General features: G+C 33.8%; 1 protein-coding gene across 1 annotated transcript; it reads left to right on the forward strand.

The window, feature by feature from the left end:
- Positions 1-7,219: 7,219 nt before the first annotated feature.
- On the forward strand, positions 7,220-16,815 carry LOC137828670 (nuclear pore complex protein NUP62). Its single transcript, XM_068635342.1, has 9 exons — positions 7,220-8,968; positions 10,937-11,033; positions 12,152-12,230; positions 14,253-14,375; positions 14,480-14,557; positions 15,273-15,376; positions 15,803-15,890; positions 15,964-16,062; positions 16,499-16,815. The coding sequence occupies exons 1-9, from the start codon at positions 7,387-7,389 to the stop codon at positions 16,589-16,591; spliced, it is 2,343 nt and encodes a 780-aa protein (XP_068491443.1). The 5' UTR covers positions 7,220-7,386; the 3' UTR covers positions 16,592-16,815.
- Positions 16,816-17,952: the final 1,137 nt, after the last annotated feature.

A 17,952-nucleotide genomic window follows, 5' to 3' on the forward strand; every position in this document is an offset into this window, starting at 1 on the left:
GCAATTACAATTGAATTTACAACAATCTAAAATGAAAATAGAAGCAACAAATGTAATCAAATATTCAAACACTGATTTCAAATTCATAATTGAAAAGCAGTACAGAATGGTTAGAGCATAAAAGAATTTGAATGCATATATGAAAGGGAATGTGATGTTAATAACACAATTCTAGAATGGCAAAAAAATCCTAAATAACCCCTAAAATCAAAACCCAAAACGGAACCTACATAATTCCTAAAATCAAAACCCAAAACGGAACCTAAATAACTCCTAAAATCAAAACCCAAAATGAAATCATACTTAACCCCTAAATCAAAACCCAAAAGGAACCCTAAATAACCCCTAAAATCGAAATCCAAAACGGAAATTAACATAACCCCTAAAATCAATTCCCAAAATGAAACATTAAATAACCCCTAAAATCAAAATCCAATTAGAACCCTAAATAACTCTTAAACTCAAAACCCAAAACGGAAATAAAAAACCAAAAACCTTGATATCCAAAAATAAATGCAATGAAACAAAATTAACCTCAAAATCGAAGCGAAAAATTGATTCACACTCACACTCCAATTCGAACTCCTAATCAAAATTGAAAATTGCAGTCGTCACTGAAATCTCACTACAACTCTAAATCCTTTCAAAATCGCACTTTGACGCACCTCTCTTTCATTATCATTTCGCAAAACCTATGTTTCAACCTTAAATTTTTAAAATTTGCCACCTTAACAACTAAACCCACAATGTATTTTGGCGCAACCATTTAGTAGTTGTCAAATAATCGTTGCCCTTTGAAATTTTACACCCTGTTTGCTTCTAGGTGTGACAACGGAGGAGGAAGGGGTAAGAGGGAAGAACTTTTGTTTGGATCAGAGTATGTGAGGGTGTGGGTGCGGATGAGCGAGCGAGCTTAGTAGTTTTTACTTCTTGCAAAATTGAGAAGATTTGCGTTGATTGTAAAGGCACAAATAGACATATACGTTGCTACCCTTTCATCAATTCTAATATTAAACAATGTGGGCATCAATGAGTTTTCAGTTTCCTTCTTCTTTATTATAGTGTCTGGTGCAACAGTTCTGTGAGTTTTCTTTTCTTCTTTACAATGGTGGGTGCAGAAGAATCTTGACCAAAAAATTTATACCCGTGAACCCTGAACTTTTTCTATAAATAAAATTAGCTTGTGATACCCTGTGGCTTGCTCCGCTCCTCTGCCCAAAACAAAACGAACGAGAGAGTTTATGCTTTGAGGAACCAGAAAGGTGGTTTGCGGAACGAACTAAGTGGTTTGTTTTCATTTTTTTTAACAACAATATAGATTCAAAATTATTTAAAATGATTGTGGTGGTTGTTTTGAAGAAGCATAATTGATTTTCCGAATTTTGGAAGTGCAGAATCGATTTTCAATTTTTCCAAATGGTGTAGAATCGATTTTTTCAAATGGCGCATAATCGATTTTCGGTTTTTCCAAATGGTGAAGAATCAATTATGTGACTTTTAAAGGTAGGAGAGAATCGATTTTGTGGCTTTTAAAGGTAGGAGGAGAATCGATTTCGTTGTTTTTAAAGGTAAAATGAGAATCAATTCTACGCCTTTTAAAGGTAGAAGGAGAATCAATTCTCCCTGTGTGAGAAAAGTGTTGGAATTGATTCTGTTTTTTTTTTTCAAATTGGATCTTGGAGCAGTGGTTTGGTTTTGTTCATCACATGCTTTCTTCTTCTTGTTCTCCAGTTTATTCTTCTTGTTTTCCAGTTTGTTCTTCTTCTTCTCCAGTACCTTCATCCTTCACGTAAGTTTTTAATTTTTTTTTCTATTTAGAATTTTTTTTATTAAGTGCAGTTACTATTTTTTTTATTATGTTTACTGTTTTTTATATTTAATAAATGTAATTATATTCTTTTATATATGTTTATTGTTTACAGCTTTTATTTTTCTAAATGTATTTACTTTTCTTCATTATTTCATTATGTGTTGTGTACCGCCCTGGTAGTCGGGAGTGATGACGTGGCATCAAGCTACGGTATAGGCATGTTGACGAGACGCCAGGTTGGCAGAAGGGAAGGAAGTCGGGGGCTCTTGAAGTTGCCAGTTATTAAGTTGGCGTACTCCGATCTCCAGCGCACCAGAACCGGCGGTCACCGGGTTAAAGATGAAGTCGCCAGATGTAAACCAGGCGACCAAGTGATCGCACATCGCCAAAGATGAAGGTGGTGCAGATTATGAAGGCGGTCGGCGAGACCAGAGGGAAGGTGTGTACGAAGGCACCCTAGCTCGCCATTCCAGTAGAGATCGCACTCCAGAACAGCTATGCACTGAGTAGTATCATGCATAAGTAACTTAGCCAAAGGAGAGTCAGAAGCAGCGCCCAAGTCAAGGAGGCTCCAGATGATGGCACGTGTACGGCTGGATGCGAGCCACGTGTCCAGGTGTGTAACTGCCAGGAGAGAGAAAGTGCCCAGGTATATAAGGGTTTCCCAACAAACTTCTGAGGTACGCACGTTCAGATTGTCTTCTTTACGCTTGCGAGTTTCTTGAGTATACTGAGAGAGAACTGGTTCACGGTTCCTTGAGAGTTCTTGAGTGTTACTCTTAGTATTTGGTGGTTCGGTCACTGACTTGGGCGTTGGAGTGCGATCGGCCGCAGCGGCGCCGCTCTGTTCTTTTGCAGGTTCTTGAGGTGGATCGTGACGAAGGACGGAGGTTGACGCGGCGCACACGCCAATCCAAGTTTGACGAGGCAAGCTTCAACGTTCTGGTCAACAGGCAGGATCATGTTGGTTTTACAGTTTTTATTATTATGCTTTTTCTGTTTAGTTTTTATTTTATAACTTTAATATTTGTATTTGTTTTTATTTTTTACATTATTATGTGTCTAATGTTTTTACATTTTTTGTTAATACGTTTTATGTGTTTTTTATGTATTTATTATTTTTAATTTTAGTCATACTATTTTAAATTGTTATAAATACATTTACATTTGTTGATGTGTTTATTTTTATTATTTTTTATAAATTTATTTATATTTATTTATTATAAATTTTTACTGTTTTTATATTTTTTATTATTTTGTGTTTGTTGTTTAGTTTTTCATTCTATGTTTTATTGTTTTTAATTTGTATATATATATATATTATGTTTTTATATCTTTTTCATTTATAAGATACTGTTTAATTTTTTTATATGTTTACTTTTTTAATCTTAATAATTGTATTTTTATGTTGTTCAATTTGTAATTTAATTGCATGTACTTTTAATTCAAGACAAACATTGTACTTCTTATTTGACTTCTAATATTATTATTGTTAAACGGTTTTTCATTTGAAATTTATGTGTGTGGACATTTTCTAATATACAATTATTTTGTCATTGTTTTGTAACATTTTCATCATAGGTTTTAATTTCTCTATCGATGGCATCTTCATCCACGAAGAGGCAAAAAATGCCTCAGGGTAAGGGTAAAAACGGATGAAATGATGATGAAGTTCCTATGATCCCACTACAAAGGAGGGAGGGTGTTTTAGATTATTCCCGGTATTTCCAAACGAAACGTCAGATGGTTGTATTTGAGGAAAATTTTAATGGAAGAGCAGTCATACCTCCAAAAGTCTTAGATTTCCCATTTTTTGTCACATTTGATTTTTCAGTTTCAAGAATATTTGAACTTCCAAGGATTGCAACACTTTCTTAGTATAAGACTATAATATTATTATTGTTAAACGGTTTTTCATTTGAAATTTATGTGTGAGGACATTTTCTAATATACAATTATTTTGTCATTGTTTTGTAACATTTTCATCATAGGTTTTAATTTCTCTATCGATGGCATCTTCATCCACGAAGAGGCAAAAAATGTCTCAGGGTAAGGGTAAAACCGGATGAAATGATGATGAAGTTCCTATGATCCCACTACAAAGGAGGGAGGGTGTTTTAGATTATTCTCGGTATTTCCAAACGAAACGTCAGATGGTTGCATTTGAGGAAAATTTTCATGGAAGATCAGTCATACCTCCAAAAGTCTTAGATTTCCCATTTTTTGCCACATCTGATTTTCAGTTTCAAGAATATTTGAACTTCCAAGGATTGCAACACTTTCTTAGTATAACACTACAATATTATGAGGATATGTTAGGGTTTTTTTTATTCAAATCTCCATATAATGTCACAGGGTTACCTTGCTACTCAGATCGACACCCACAAGATAATAATTAGACATAGGGATTGGATGAACGTGGCGAATCTGAAATATGATGGTCTCTTGTTAACCCCAGGTACCATCCCTGAGAGCATACATTTTGATCGTCAACAAGCCCTATTAACCATGACAAGAGAAAAGGTGCACGATCAAAATATAAGAAACGTAGGTAGTTTGACCATGAATGACAGACTACTTCATTACATATGGGTGCACATGTTGTGTCCTCGAGGGAGCAACTTCTCGCAGTTGGTTCATGAAGATGTTTTCATGTTATGGTGCCTAAAAAATAATGTAATGATTAATTGACTTCATTATATCATGCAACATATGATAAAATGTCGTGACAATGATATGTTTCTTCCATATAGTTGTTTAATCACACACCTCATGTTACTATATGACATAAACTTGATGGGAGAGTCATCAATCACGTTAGGATGGAATAACTTCTTCGGGGAAAAAACCATGAAGAAAATGAATATCTTTGAGGTAAATGGTGTGTGGCAACTTGGAAGGCCTAATGACGAACATGAACAAGAACACGAAGACATTCCATTGCCTAAAGAACATGTTGCAGTAGGTCATCCTCAACCCGAAATCCCCCATGATTCGACGATGTTAACACAAATTTGGGGGGGGGGGGGGGATTCAAAATATACATGAAAATATCAACACTATCCACACACGTTTGGACCAAATCGAAGATACACTTCACTAGCTTCAACTCAATGAAGAACATTAATTGTACTTTTATTGTGTTATTATTATTTTTTATGTTGAACTTATTTTGATTGTTAGTTAAATTTAATGCATGATTGAACATTATTATGTTTATAGTTTTTTAAAATTCCCTTGACACAACATCATTTAGGATTCTAATTTATTGACTTCATTTATTGTAATCACCAACTATTTCATATTCATCTAATGTTTATTAATGATAAGCGAAAGTTGTTATTTTATTTTCTTTATTTTATTAGATACAAATTGAAATAAAAAATTATACTTAAAAAATAAAATATAGTTTTTTTCATGTTGTTAGTCAATATTTCATAATATTTATGAAAATATGTGAATTTTATAATGCTAGTATGTTTAAATTGTACATTATTTTTAAAATATATAATTACTCAAAATATTAATAATATTATTTATTTTATTACTATTATAATTATTAATATAGTTATATACATACAATATACAATATACAAATTTAAATATTAGATAAATTTATTTAATAATTTCAAATATATTTAATTATACTATTAATAACAACATATAATTATAAATAATAAAAGTAATAAAATAAAATGATAATATCAACAAAACATATATAATTATATAAAATAACAAATATATAATAATAAATATTATTTTCATAAATTTTAATATATTTAATAAATTTATTTGAATTTAACAAAAAATTATTTTTTATTACAAAATAAGAGTAATTATGAATATTATATATTATAAAAAAATAATTAACTCAAACTTACAAAAAATATACCATAACTCATTATTAAAATATTTGTTATTGACAAGGATAAATTTGTAAATTTACATTTTACATTTTAAAAATAATTTCTAAATTATTTCCTAACTATCACATCACTCACAAATTTCAATAAACAATCGTCACAAATTCACTCTACCATCTCTCAATCCAAACAACCTCAAACATTCTCACACATCCCTTCTAATCCTCTTTAATCCACTCCCTCCCCTCCCCACAAAATCTCCACCCCAATTCAACCAGGGCATTAAACTGCAAAATAAACTTTTAATTCAATCACATTCAAAAGTACTTGACCTAGTAAACACATAACATTCAAATATCAACTTGAGATATTTCACTATTAACTTTCTAGCGAGCACACCATTGTCATTAGTAGTTTTATAAATATGAGTTTTGAATCCATCACGACTTGGGGTAATAACTTTACACTATTAATCTTAAAATAAAAGATAAAGCATAAAATGATATAACAAGCACTTAAAAGAAAAATTAAAATTAAAACACTACATTATTTTTAATATTTTTGAAATCAGTAAACTAGTCGAAGACAAATATATAAAATGGATATTATTACCTCATTATCTTGTTCCGTTAAGCTCATTAATTTAGTTTGTTATGATGAAAAACTATACTCTAATTTCTTTAAACAAATTCTAAGAATATATACTGAATTACACTTTTTTGTCAACTCAATAAAATAAACTTACATTAAGATCAAGTATTTAAGTATTTAAGACAATAAGTATGTTATTCTATATTTCCAGACAATATTGAATGTCTTATCTTAGGTCAAAATTCAAAAGAATTTTCAACCTCTTAATGATGAAGAGAAATATAGAATTGTATAGAAATGTAACCAAATTACACCAGAGTTTGGTGAATACATCTAATCCCCAAAAAAAAAAAGAGGATTTTACTACTCATGATGTTGAATCTAAACAAAAAGATGAAGATGAAATGGAGGGAGCCTTCAATGGATGGGTGCCCTAGCCCACTTATTTTCCTCTTTCTTCGTGCCTTCCTCACTTCATATGAGTTTTTTAGCCAATGAGATAATATTGTATAAGTGACCCGTTAAACTTAGGCTTGTTGGGCAAAGTCTCTAAGCATTGTTTTCATACTCACTACAAAGATCGTTGGAAGACTTAACTCTCATTGTATGAAGCTTGATGATGAAAATATGTTACTCTCTACTCCATATTCTTTCTAAGAAAAGAAGAGGTTAGCTAAGCTAGAGTCATTTTTGCCAAGCAAAGAATCATGGTGGCTTGACTAGTTTTACTTCTTCCATGTTCCTTTTTTGTCCTAACTTTTCTTCATCATTAAATCATACTAAAAGTGTTTTAAAATGTTAAACGTATCAATAAAAAAAGAGAGTATATTTAAGCTTTCTTTTCCTATAATTGTAAAAACTAATTTTTTTTATGAAAATCATCTAAATAAATATTCTAAAGAAATTAAATAAGTGAATATTATGCTTAATAAGATAAAGAATACTTATCACCCACAGATCAAAGCATCGAAACACCATAAAAAAATGCTCAATTAAAACTAGCGTGAGTGCGGTAAAGCAAAACCCCGAAACCTAACGATACAAGTCGAAAACCCCTATTCTTTTTTGAAAGCGGAAGACGCTCCGCACTCCAATCGGACAAAGCAGAGAGAGCGCGCAACAATGTCGGGTTTCTCCTTCGGATCTTCTTCCTCTTCTTCATCAACTCAATCTCTGTCTTCATTTTCTTTCACAAACCCTTCTTCTTCTTCTTCTTCCGCTTCCCCATTTTCATTTGGCTCATCCTCCACCCCCGCTTTCTCTTTCGCATCCTCCTCTCTCTTCACCACCGCAACAAACCCTACCTCCGCCGCCTCTTCTTCACCATCCCCTCCATCTTTCTCCTTCGCTCCTTCTTCCTCGGCTACTGGCAACGCTTCTTCAATTTTCGGTGCTGGTAGCTCTGCCTCACCCTTGTTCTCCTCTTCCTCCTCCGCAACGACGCCGTTCGGGACTTCTTCCTCTTCTACAATGACGTCGTCGTTTGGGGCACCTTCCTCTTCCAATACCACGCTGTTTGGGGCTGCTTCCTCTGCTGCGTCGCCTTTTGGAGGAACTTTCGCTGCGACGACGCCGTTTGGAGCAGCTTCCTCAGCTTCAACAAATCTGTTTGGCGCAGCCTCCCCTGCTCCAGCGACTCCGTTTGGTGGAACGACCTCAGCATCAACGGCAGCGTTTGGTGGAATGCCCTCAGCTTCGACTTCGGCGTTTGGTGGAACGCCATCAGCTTCGACGACGCGGTTCGGAGGAGCGTCATCTGCATCAACGACATTGTTTGGTGCATCCTCCTCAGTTTCAACGAGTCCATTTGGTGTAGGGTCCTCAGCTTCGACAACTCCATTTAGTGTAGCGTCCTCAGCTTCGACAACGCTATTTGGTGTAGGGTCCTCTGCTTCAACGACGCCGTTAGGTGCGGCGTCCTCAACATCTACGACGCAGGTTGGTGCAGCGTCCCCAGCTTCCACGACGTCGTTTGGAGCGTCATCTGCTTCGTCGTTTGGTGGAGCGTCCTCTGCATCACTGTTCGGAGCAACAGCTTCATTTGGCGCAACAATTTCTGCTACGACGCCGTTTGGTGGTAGTACTTCCTCTGTCCCAACGACAGCTCTTGGAGCATCTTCTTCTGCCTCACCGCTGTTCGGAGGATCATCCTCAGCTGCAACGACGCCATTTGGAGCATTGTCAGCTTCTTCAGCTTCCTCAACTACTGCAAGTAGCTCTCCTTTGTTCGCAGGTGCGTTTGGCACTGGGTCTTCGACCTCGACATCAACAACGTTCCCAGTGCCGTCTAGCTCATCGGGACTCTCCTTACCCTCTTTTGGGTTCCCCAATGCTGCTTCAGTTTCTTTGGCGGCTTCTAGCGCATCGGCATCAAAACCATCGGGTTCTTTTTCGTTTACCACATCTTCAGCGCCACTGTTCTCCACTGTGACAACCACCACTGCATCTACCGTGGCTACTAGTGGCACAACCCTTTCATCTTCTGTGCCTGCCTTTGGTGCTATTACTGCATGTTCTGCCACCACAAGTGCTTTGGCGGTTTCTGCTGCTTCTACTGGTGCAGCATCCTCTGCCAGTGGAGGATCATCTTTTACAGGATTTGGTGTAGGAAGCACCGCATCCAATGTTTCTCTAGGGACTGGGTTTTCCTTTGCAAATAAGTCATCAACGGCGGCAGTTTCTACCGCTACTACTCCTGTATTTGGTGAGCCCCGCAGTTTGACTCCTTTTAGAAATATCTGTGTAAATCATGTTTGCTGCTATTTGTGAGGTGAATGAACTGTTTTGTTGTTAAAATGGATATTCACTGGTGATTTACATCTATGATGATATTTTCTTTTCAATCAATTCGATCTATGAATGAAATGTAGATGTTATTTTTTTTCAGCATAACAAAATGCGTAGGTAGAAGATTTTTGTCCTGAAATAAGTTTGAAATAATTTTCAGTTTTCTTCTACTTTCTTTGTAGTAGAGTTTCTGTTGATTTTTGCATCAATTTCCTCTGATTTACGACTGTCTGGCGTTATGAACTCTGTGAAAGGGATAGTTCTCACTGATTATGCACATATGGTAATAGCTTTGTTATTCGCATTGTGAGAGCTTTATTGGCCAATCTAAATATCAATATAAGAAGATTTGAAACTAGTTAGCATCAACAACACACATTGCCACGTTTTATCGACAATTACCAAGTATACTGTGAGATGTTTATTACCACAGTCCTTTCTTGATTTCTCTTCTAATAGAGATTTAATGATAGTATTTTCTGTTGCGTCATATATCCAACTCATAAAACCCTATATTTCATGTTTTTTTTGTTCCCTTTGGTTAATTTTTCATTACTTAAGGGTAAGTTGTTTTGCACTGCCTAGGTGGCTTGACTCTACTGTGGGCCAAGGTTAAAGGCTAAGTTCAATTTTTCACCTTACAATACTGAAGAGCAGTTTTAGTCTGAAAACAGAAATTGTGATCTAGGTTGGTTAGTTGAAGGAGTAGTAATATCATAGAATATATTATTTCGTTTGTGGACAGCACTATAGTCATTAAGTTGCTGCAAACTGTACGTGAAGGAAACTGATCCAGAATGTACTTTGATTTAAGAAAATTCAAGGAAGAATTGGTAATTATTTCGGGAGATATCAAGATTGAGTTTGTTAATTCAAATGATCAATTTGTAGATATTTTTATTAAACCTTTACGTAGGCCTAGGATTGATTACATTTGTAACAAGCTGGGTACATATGGTTTATATGCACCAGCCAGATATTATAAGATATAATTAGATATTATAGATATTTCTATTTATGTAATGGGCTTAACCCATATGTTTCTTTTTTATATAAACATAACCCAATGTGTTCAATATACACAAGGAATTTACCCTATTTTTTTTTTCTTTTAATATTATCATTGGCATCATTGTCATAACAATGACCACCACTTTCATTGTTGTTGCTACCACTCTCACCATCATCCTCATTGTCACCGCCATATTGTTATTACCATCGTCATGATCACCACTTGTATAGTACCATGGTCACCGTTAGTTGCTACAATCTCATTATTGTTGTTGTTGTCAATGCTACCACCATCATCGTCATTATTGTCATCACCATCATTACCTTCATCACCACCACCATCACAAAATATTGTTATCTGGTCTTTATCAGGTGCACATTAAACATTGGATATTGTTAATGTTTATCTTGCTCTTATCTTTGTATTCTATTTTATCCTATCATATTTTGACGACCAAACAAGCCCTAAATTTCATTGAGATTTAAGCAAGGAGAGGATATATGCTCTGATCAACTTACATGTAACTCAACTGTTTTGTATTAGATATGTTTTTTAAGGAATAGAAAGGACATTGATCAAACTTCAAATTGTGTAGTACTAGTCATGCTTCCTTACCAAGTCTAAGAAATATTTTACCTTAAAGCTTAATCCTTTTAAGCTGAAGCTGAATAACTTCTAATGCTTTTAACATGTTAGATACGTAGTGTAAAATTTGGAGGCTCTCCTGATGATCTTTTCTATGAAATAGGGACTCATTTTTGTATTTTATTTTTCATCTTTTTCTATTTCACTATAAAATTATCATTCCTCATTCTTGTAAACTTGAAGCTCTTCTCTCTAGTAAATTGTTTCTAAATCTATTTCAATCTGTAGGGTTGAACACTACAACCTCTACTGCTTCAGCAATTTTGGGTTCCAGCACCAGTGCAACTCAGACATCATCTGCTGTTGTTGTGGCTTCTACTGCTGGGTATGCATACATTTTGTAGGCTTGTAGCTGAAGTATTTCCTTTTTCTTTAACTTTAGTAAATGTTGTTAAAAGTATGCATTTTATTTCTGTAGTTCACCCTCCTTTCTATCTCTCATTTTTCTTTTTTAAGATTTTGCATCTTCAACATGTTATATTGATATTTCATTGTTGCTAATTTCATTCCAAAACTTACTTTTATATAGAAGATGAACACTTGTTTAAAAAGCACTTTAGAGGGTTAAATGAGAAAGGTGTTTATAAATTACTTTTGACCTATATTCTTAAGTGTGGATTAATTAGAAATATTAGGATTTTAAAAAGTAAATTAACGATGTGTGTATAAATTAGGAGTGTTATATCATATCCAGATTTGTAGGATTAAGTTAAGGGGAATGCATTTCAATCAGATCAGATTTATTTTTTAGAGATATCTCTATTATTTTGTTTCCTTATTTGTGGGAGATTTTTTCCCATTATATCTGCATAAATATAAGTTGTATCCTTTGTTATTGGTATCAATTCAAGAAGAGAATATTTTTCTACACTAAGTGATGTGAGACTTTATGACACTGGAACAAGTCCTTCAGTCGAGATTAAGGGGGTAAGAGTGTCTTAGACCTTCCTTCTATTGCCAATGTTTTGACCATGAGTCCGTTGACATCATTAGGATCACCACATTTGAGATATTATTTGTTTTGGTGCTTGGCGGTCTATCACAGTTAGATATCTTGGTAGATTAAAGTAGGAAGGTATTTATAAAATACCCTTGACCTCAACTTTTAAGTAATGTGGAAATTTATGGCGTATCAGCACAATTTGTGTTTTGAATGTTCCTGTTTCTTCTCCCACAGTTTTCAGTAGTAGGATTGTGGGAGTACTTCATTATCATGTATTATTTGATGCCCCCTAGGTGCTCCTTATAACTATTCGCTATTATGCTATCTGTAGGACTGATCAGACTCATTTCACTTTGCATTGTATATAGTTTCCTGCTGTATGTATGTTAAATCACTGGTTTCTGCAATTTATATCTATTCCTATGTTTGAAGTTATGGATGTATAACGAGTTATTAATCATAGGAAGGTGGTTTTGATATTTCCTTCTCTTGTCCTATAGAACTACTTCAACTGTCAGCACTTCAGTTACTGCTACACCAAAATTGCCATCCGAAATCACAGGGAAGACTGTTGAGGAGGTACGTGATGTGCTCACTTTTATTTTATCAATTCCCTACATCATATTTTGTAAGTTAATTATGATTATTATTGATAAGTGCAGTTGACTTAGTAAGTTAAGACTTAAGCTGCCCTTTTGTTGAACTATACTAAAGAAATGAGTATTTTAACAAATGAATACATGGGAAACTTTAATATATGGAATAGACTTGGGAATATTGCAAAGATGATAGACTTACTTAGAATTGGGTTTAATTTCCCTTTTTTTTGTATAAAATATTGTTTGTTCAAATCCGTAGCTCATATAAATACCACACCAAATTGATTTATTTATAACAATAATGATTAAAAAAATAATGAATTCAACTGCTTGTTTCAAGAGAACAACTAAAACATCATGATTTCCAAATTTACATTAAACCATGCTCTCTCCCTCAAGTTGGATTTCCAACTTGCATATTATTCTTTCAAAATTTGGTTTTCACAATCCTCTAGTGAGAATATATGCAAGGTGACCTTGTGTAGGTACAAATCAAACCACTATCTAGTTTCTCTGCGATAAAATGACTTTCCATTTTAATGTGTTTTGTTCAATCATAGTAAACAAGATTACGGGTGTTGTAAATAGGGGATTATGAGGATAAAAATATCCTAATATCTGCGTAGTAATTAAACTAAAATATCCTTAGAATCTTCACATTTATTCTAGTAGATTTTATTTCCTTTTCAAGAGAATGTGATTGTTACAAATAGAGGAGTTGAGACTGTAATTAACATGATTGAAATTAATAATATAATTCTTTATTCTCTCATTATTCAAGTTGGTAGCAAAGCTCTCAATCTTGATGACTTTGTTTTTGCTGTTGACTTCATCGTCTATTGGCCGCTGCTGACGTCCTTGAAGACAGTGGTAGGATAGAAAGTTTATGTTTTTTCTCAATGGCTGTGATGGAATTTACTTCTATGGGTCCTAATATCTTTCCACGAGGAAGATGATTTCAATTGCTAAGGAGGAGAGTGGGTTGTTGTGTTAGAGTTTAAGGACTCAAACAAATCAAGAGAGGTCCTAAGCCAACTAGAAACAATAAAAACATGGGCAAATTATATGAAAGAAAATTTTCATATCTCTTGAATCCCAAGATTGTAGAGGGTAATCTTTTAATAAGATATGTTTTGAGGACTTCTCCCAAAATGTTTTTTGGAAAAACAGTGACCTAGTTTGATCAAGAGGTATAAATAAAGCATCCATGCTGACCAAGAAACACACAATTTCATTTCATTGTCTTTATCTTTTCTATAGTTTGAGAAATCAAGGTGGATTGTCATTTCATAAGAGAAAAATTAGAGTATGGAGACATCACTACTAGATTTGTCAACTCTAGTGAGCATTTGGTTGACATATTCACCAAGTCTCTTAAGAGAATCAATGATCGATTATATTTGCAGGAAGTTGGGCACATGTGACTTATATGCTCTAGTTTGAGGGAGAGTTTAACAAGAATGATTACAAATATACTTGTTATAATTGTATAAATACAGAGCATATTCTGTATTATATCTTTATTATTAGGAGATATCAAATCTCCTTTATTTAATGTATTGATTCCATTTTCTCAATATAAATAGAGTCTGTACTATCTCATCAACACAGTTTGAGCTTAATGTCTCTCTTTCCTATAGTTTAACAATACTTACTAAATATAAACTACTAGTCTCAAGAGAACAATTAAAACACCACAACTTCCTTAGGTACTTTGAACTATGCAAATCCTCAACTGAACCACTTGGAAAGATAATAAAGATTAAATGCTCTTATTTCCAACAAAAACTTTAGAAAATAAACAAATTTTCTCTAAAAATAAGCTAAATCACATGATAAACGCTATTTCTAGCAAGCAGAAATTCACTTTTTAAATAGGGTTTAACTTGGAGGATAAGATATTCAGTATTTCTGACACTACATTATTTACAGTATTTGGAATTAGATGTTATGTTATTTCTCTCTAACAGTCTAACCCCTTCCTAATCATATCCTCCTGTAGATTATCAAGGAATGGAATGCTGAGCTGCAAGAGCGAACTGGAAAATTTAGAAAACAAGCAAATGCAATAGCTGAATGGGATCGCAGGATTTTAAACAACCGCGATGTTCTATTGAGGCTTGAGGTTTCTACATGCAAGCAGATACTAATAAACATTTTTAATTATTTTTTACCTGGTTAAATTTTGGCAATTACCACTCTAGCTTATTTTTAATGTTATAAATTTAGATTGAAGTGGCAAAAGTAGTTGAGACACAGTCAAATTTGGAGCGGCAATTGGAGTTGATAGAGACTCATCAACATGAGGTATTTTTAAAACCAGTTTATTTCTATCTTACTTATTTTGTGGATGTTTAAGGAGTTAATTATTTTGTTATAGTTGGATGTTCATAAAATATTGTGCTTGTATTCTATCTATAGCGATCTTTGTCTTGTTACCTAACTAATTCTACTTTGTTCTAATGGTAAAATTCTATTCCATTATTAGTGTTAGAATGTTGCTTCCGTAGCAACTTCACAGCATTCTTGGTCTTCTTTGCTTATTGGTGTTCAAAACAACTATCAATCAGAATCTTATTGAGTTCTTTTGAAAATGATTTTTCCCTAGATTCAGTCTAAATTAAACACATCCAGCATATTTAAAACTATTCCATTATTTGTACAATCAATGTAGAATCTTAAAACTATTAAAGGTTGTCAAAGTTGTAGATCCTACCTTGGGAAAGACTAAGGAGAAAGAAACATACAATGTGAGTTCGTAGCACTAAGATGGAAGAACCTACGGGTTATGTAAAATTATATTTTTTAGAACATATACAAGTGTAACATAACACAAATACAACATGAAAACTATAAAATCTGGATCTCATCAAACACACACACACCTATATATACATACAAACTCACACATGCTCATTATAACCACTATCTTCACAATGATATACACATTCAACAGTTCACAAAACATTTTCCCATGTGTTTTATATTGTGATAAAAGCTTTTTATGTCATCCCTGTATTAGGTTGACAAGGCTTTACAAAGTATGGAGGAAGAAGCTGAACGTATTTACAAGGATGAGCGTGGTTTGCTTCTTGACGATGAAGCTGCATCTACCAGAGATGCAATGTGAGTTTTGGATCATCATTATTTGTTGACTGATTATTATCTAGATGGATCCACAGATGGTTTGATTTTATATATTCTATATTTTATGCTTTTAATCCTATCTTTTCCGTATTGAATCCAACGTCTATTTCAATTTTCTCGTGTGAAGTGATTTTTGCTTCACCTCAAACATTGGATTGAATATTGAAGTTCTTATTGGTAAATCATCTGTAATTTCATTGCACATGCTCTGTGCGTGGTGGTTTGGAACGGACAGAGATTTGCATAACCGTAAACTCCATAATAAATAAAAATTTACCTATGAAATTAACTTTTCCACTTTATACGTTTTCATCTGATTTAGAGTTATATTTCAACTCATTTCCCACCTTATCTTCATTGCTGATGCTTTCTGTCATTTTTTGTTTTTAATACCTTCGTTTGCAGGTATGAGCAATCTGAATTGATTGAAAGGGAACTTGAGCAGATGACTGAACAAATCAAATCAGTTATCCAATCCCTTAATTCAAACCAGGTACTGGTTGTTAGTTGCTCTTTCATTCCAATAAAAGAGCAAGAAACTTTGCTTACAAAGGTGTTTTGTTCAGGGTGGAGAACTTGATACCCTTGATGGAATGACTCCATTAGATGCAGTAGTTCGAATATTAAATAATCAATTAACTTCTCTGATGTGGATTGATGAAAAGGTTTGTACTTTCCTTTGTGCTGTTTATTTGGTATACTGAAAAGATTAATTTTCTCCGAGGTCTAGATTTTTTACTTTCTATCTGGTCTAGGTGTATTTTCTCTATTTTATTATTTCTAATTATTATGCAAGTAGCCAAATAAATGTTTTTGCTTTCTCTGAACCCGTTCTGTAATGCTAGTTGTTAGAAATATGGAACCATCAATTATCAAGGGACCTTGAAGTTGGTTTAGGATGCACTAGATTTGTTGAATTTGCCTCATTTGAATTGAAAAAGGGGATTTTCGAAGTTATTGTGGTTCTCTGGAAAAATTGTGTTTTTTCTTTCTGCAGGAGGTTTTTCCCATGAGATGGGAGGGATAGTACATAGTGCATACTTCATTCATTTTGTTTTTTGCTTCCTTTTTCAAGTTCTGACTTTGATCAATCCACTTCAGGCTGAAGAGTTTTCTTCCCGCATCCAGAAGCTATCTAACCAAGGTTCTGCTTCTGATCATGAACCGATGGGTCCAGGAATCTGGATGTCTTGATATTTCAAATTGTACAGTATATCAACTTTTTAAAAATGACACACCTTTAAGATTTCATTAGTATGAATGCATTATTTTTCTTCCCAAAAAATTCGGGATGAACTGTTTCAGAATAGTCTGTACTTGTTTGTAAAAGCGCTGTTATAAAATATTGAGAAGCCTCGGTAAAGAATGAGATACTAATTTTAAAGCAGCAACCGAAAATACTTTAGATTTGTTACAAATTCTTATGCACTATTATTCTTATGCACTATTGCTATGTCTCCTCGTAAAGTTCTAGAAAAATACCTACCAACAGTTCCAGTGGAAAAAAAACTGATCATTCTTACTTCCCTATTAAAAGTGTAATCAAGATTAAGATAAAATGAAAAAAAAATCTGATTTATTTTTGTTGTTTGGATGTATAAAAAATCAGATAAATGGGTAATGTTCGAATGAGTTTAAAATATATGTAATTCTTTTTGTAATAATTAAGAAAGTTAGTTTATGTGTAAGTTAAATTAGTTTTGATTTTTTAGAAATTGTTTCAGCCTTTTGAAATTTAGGTTTTATTAGTTGGAGGCCGATTATTTTTTGCTTGAGTTTTGGTACAGTTTTTTCATGTATTCTTTATATTCTTTTGGCTGATTCTTCCTGCATCCAACCCAACCCAATTGCATATAGAAAAAGACTAAACTATTCTTAATGAATTTGAAAATACCTTAAGTGTGATATGCACCCAACCCTATTCTTCTTTTTCTCCGTTTGTGCGTGAACCAGCAGCCGCAGGTGTAGCCATCATGGTCAGTCACCGTCACCCACCTTCGTCTCCGTTCGTTTGCTTCATCGTCAGTGACCATCATTGCAGGCATAGCAACAGTCGTCACGGTCAGCTTCGAAAGTCGGAGAAGGAACCATCGTTGAAGAAGTCAAGGTACACTGACATGACTTCTGGATATTTTTATCCGTAGTTCATTATTGCCTTCTGGATATTTTTATCCATAATGGACTTTTGACTTGTGGATATTTTTATCCGGAATTTGTTGTTCTGCAGATATTAATATCCATATTAGTGTTAGGTAGTTATGACACTTGGCTTCTATGAAATTTTTCATTTGTTATTTTGCACCTAAAAGCAAAGCTTCACCACAACAATGAACTTCCTCTACCTCACCATACACTATTTTTCAAAGTGAAGAAGAGAAGGGCACAATGAGAGTTTTAAAAATTCGTCGCCAGTCAATTGCCTATTCTTTTTTACAGAGTTTTTATATAGTGGTATGTGATTAATGCAACTTAAAACTATTAATTTATTTGGGATATTAAAGTTTTATAGTAATAATTACATGATTATACTAAAAATTAGTTTATGAATAGGTTAA

The sequence above is a fragment of the Phaseolus vulgaris genome, chromosome 7, assembly GCF_000499845.2.
Source record: "Phaseolus vulgaris cultivar G19833 chromosome 7, P. vulgaris v2.0, whole genome shotgun sequence".
Taxonomy (NCBI): domain Eukaryota; kingdom Viridiplantae; phylum Streptophyta; class Magnoliopsida; order Fabales; family Fabaceae; genus Phaseolus; species Phaseolus vulgaris.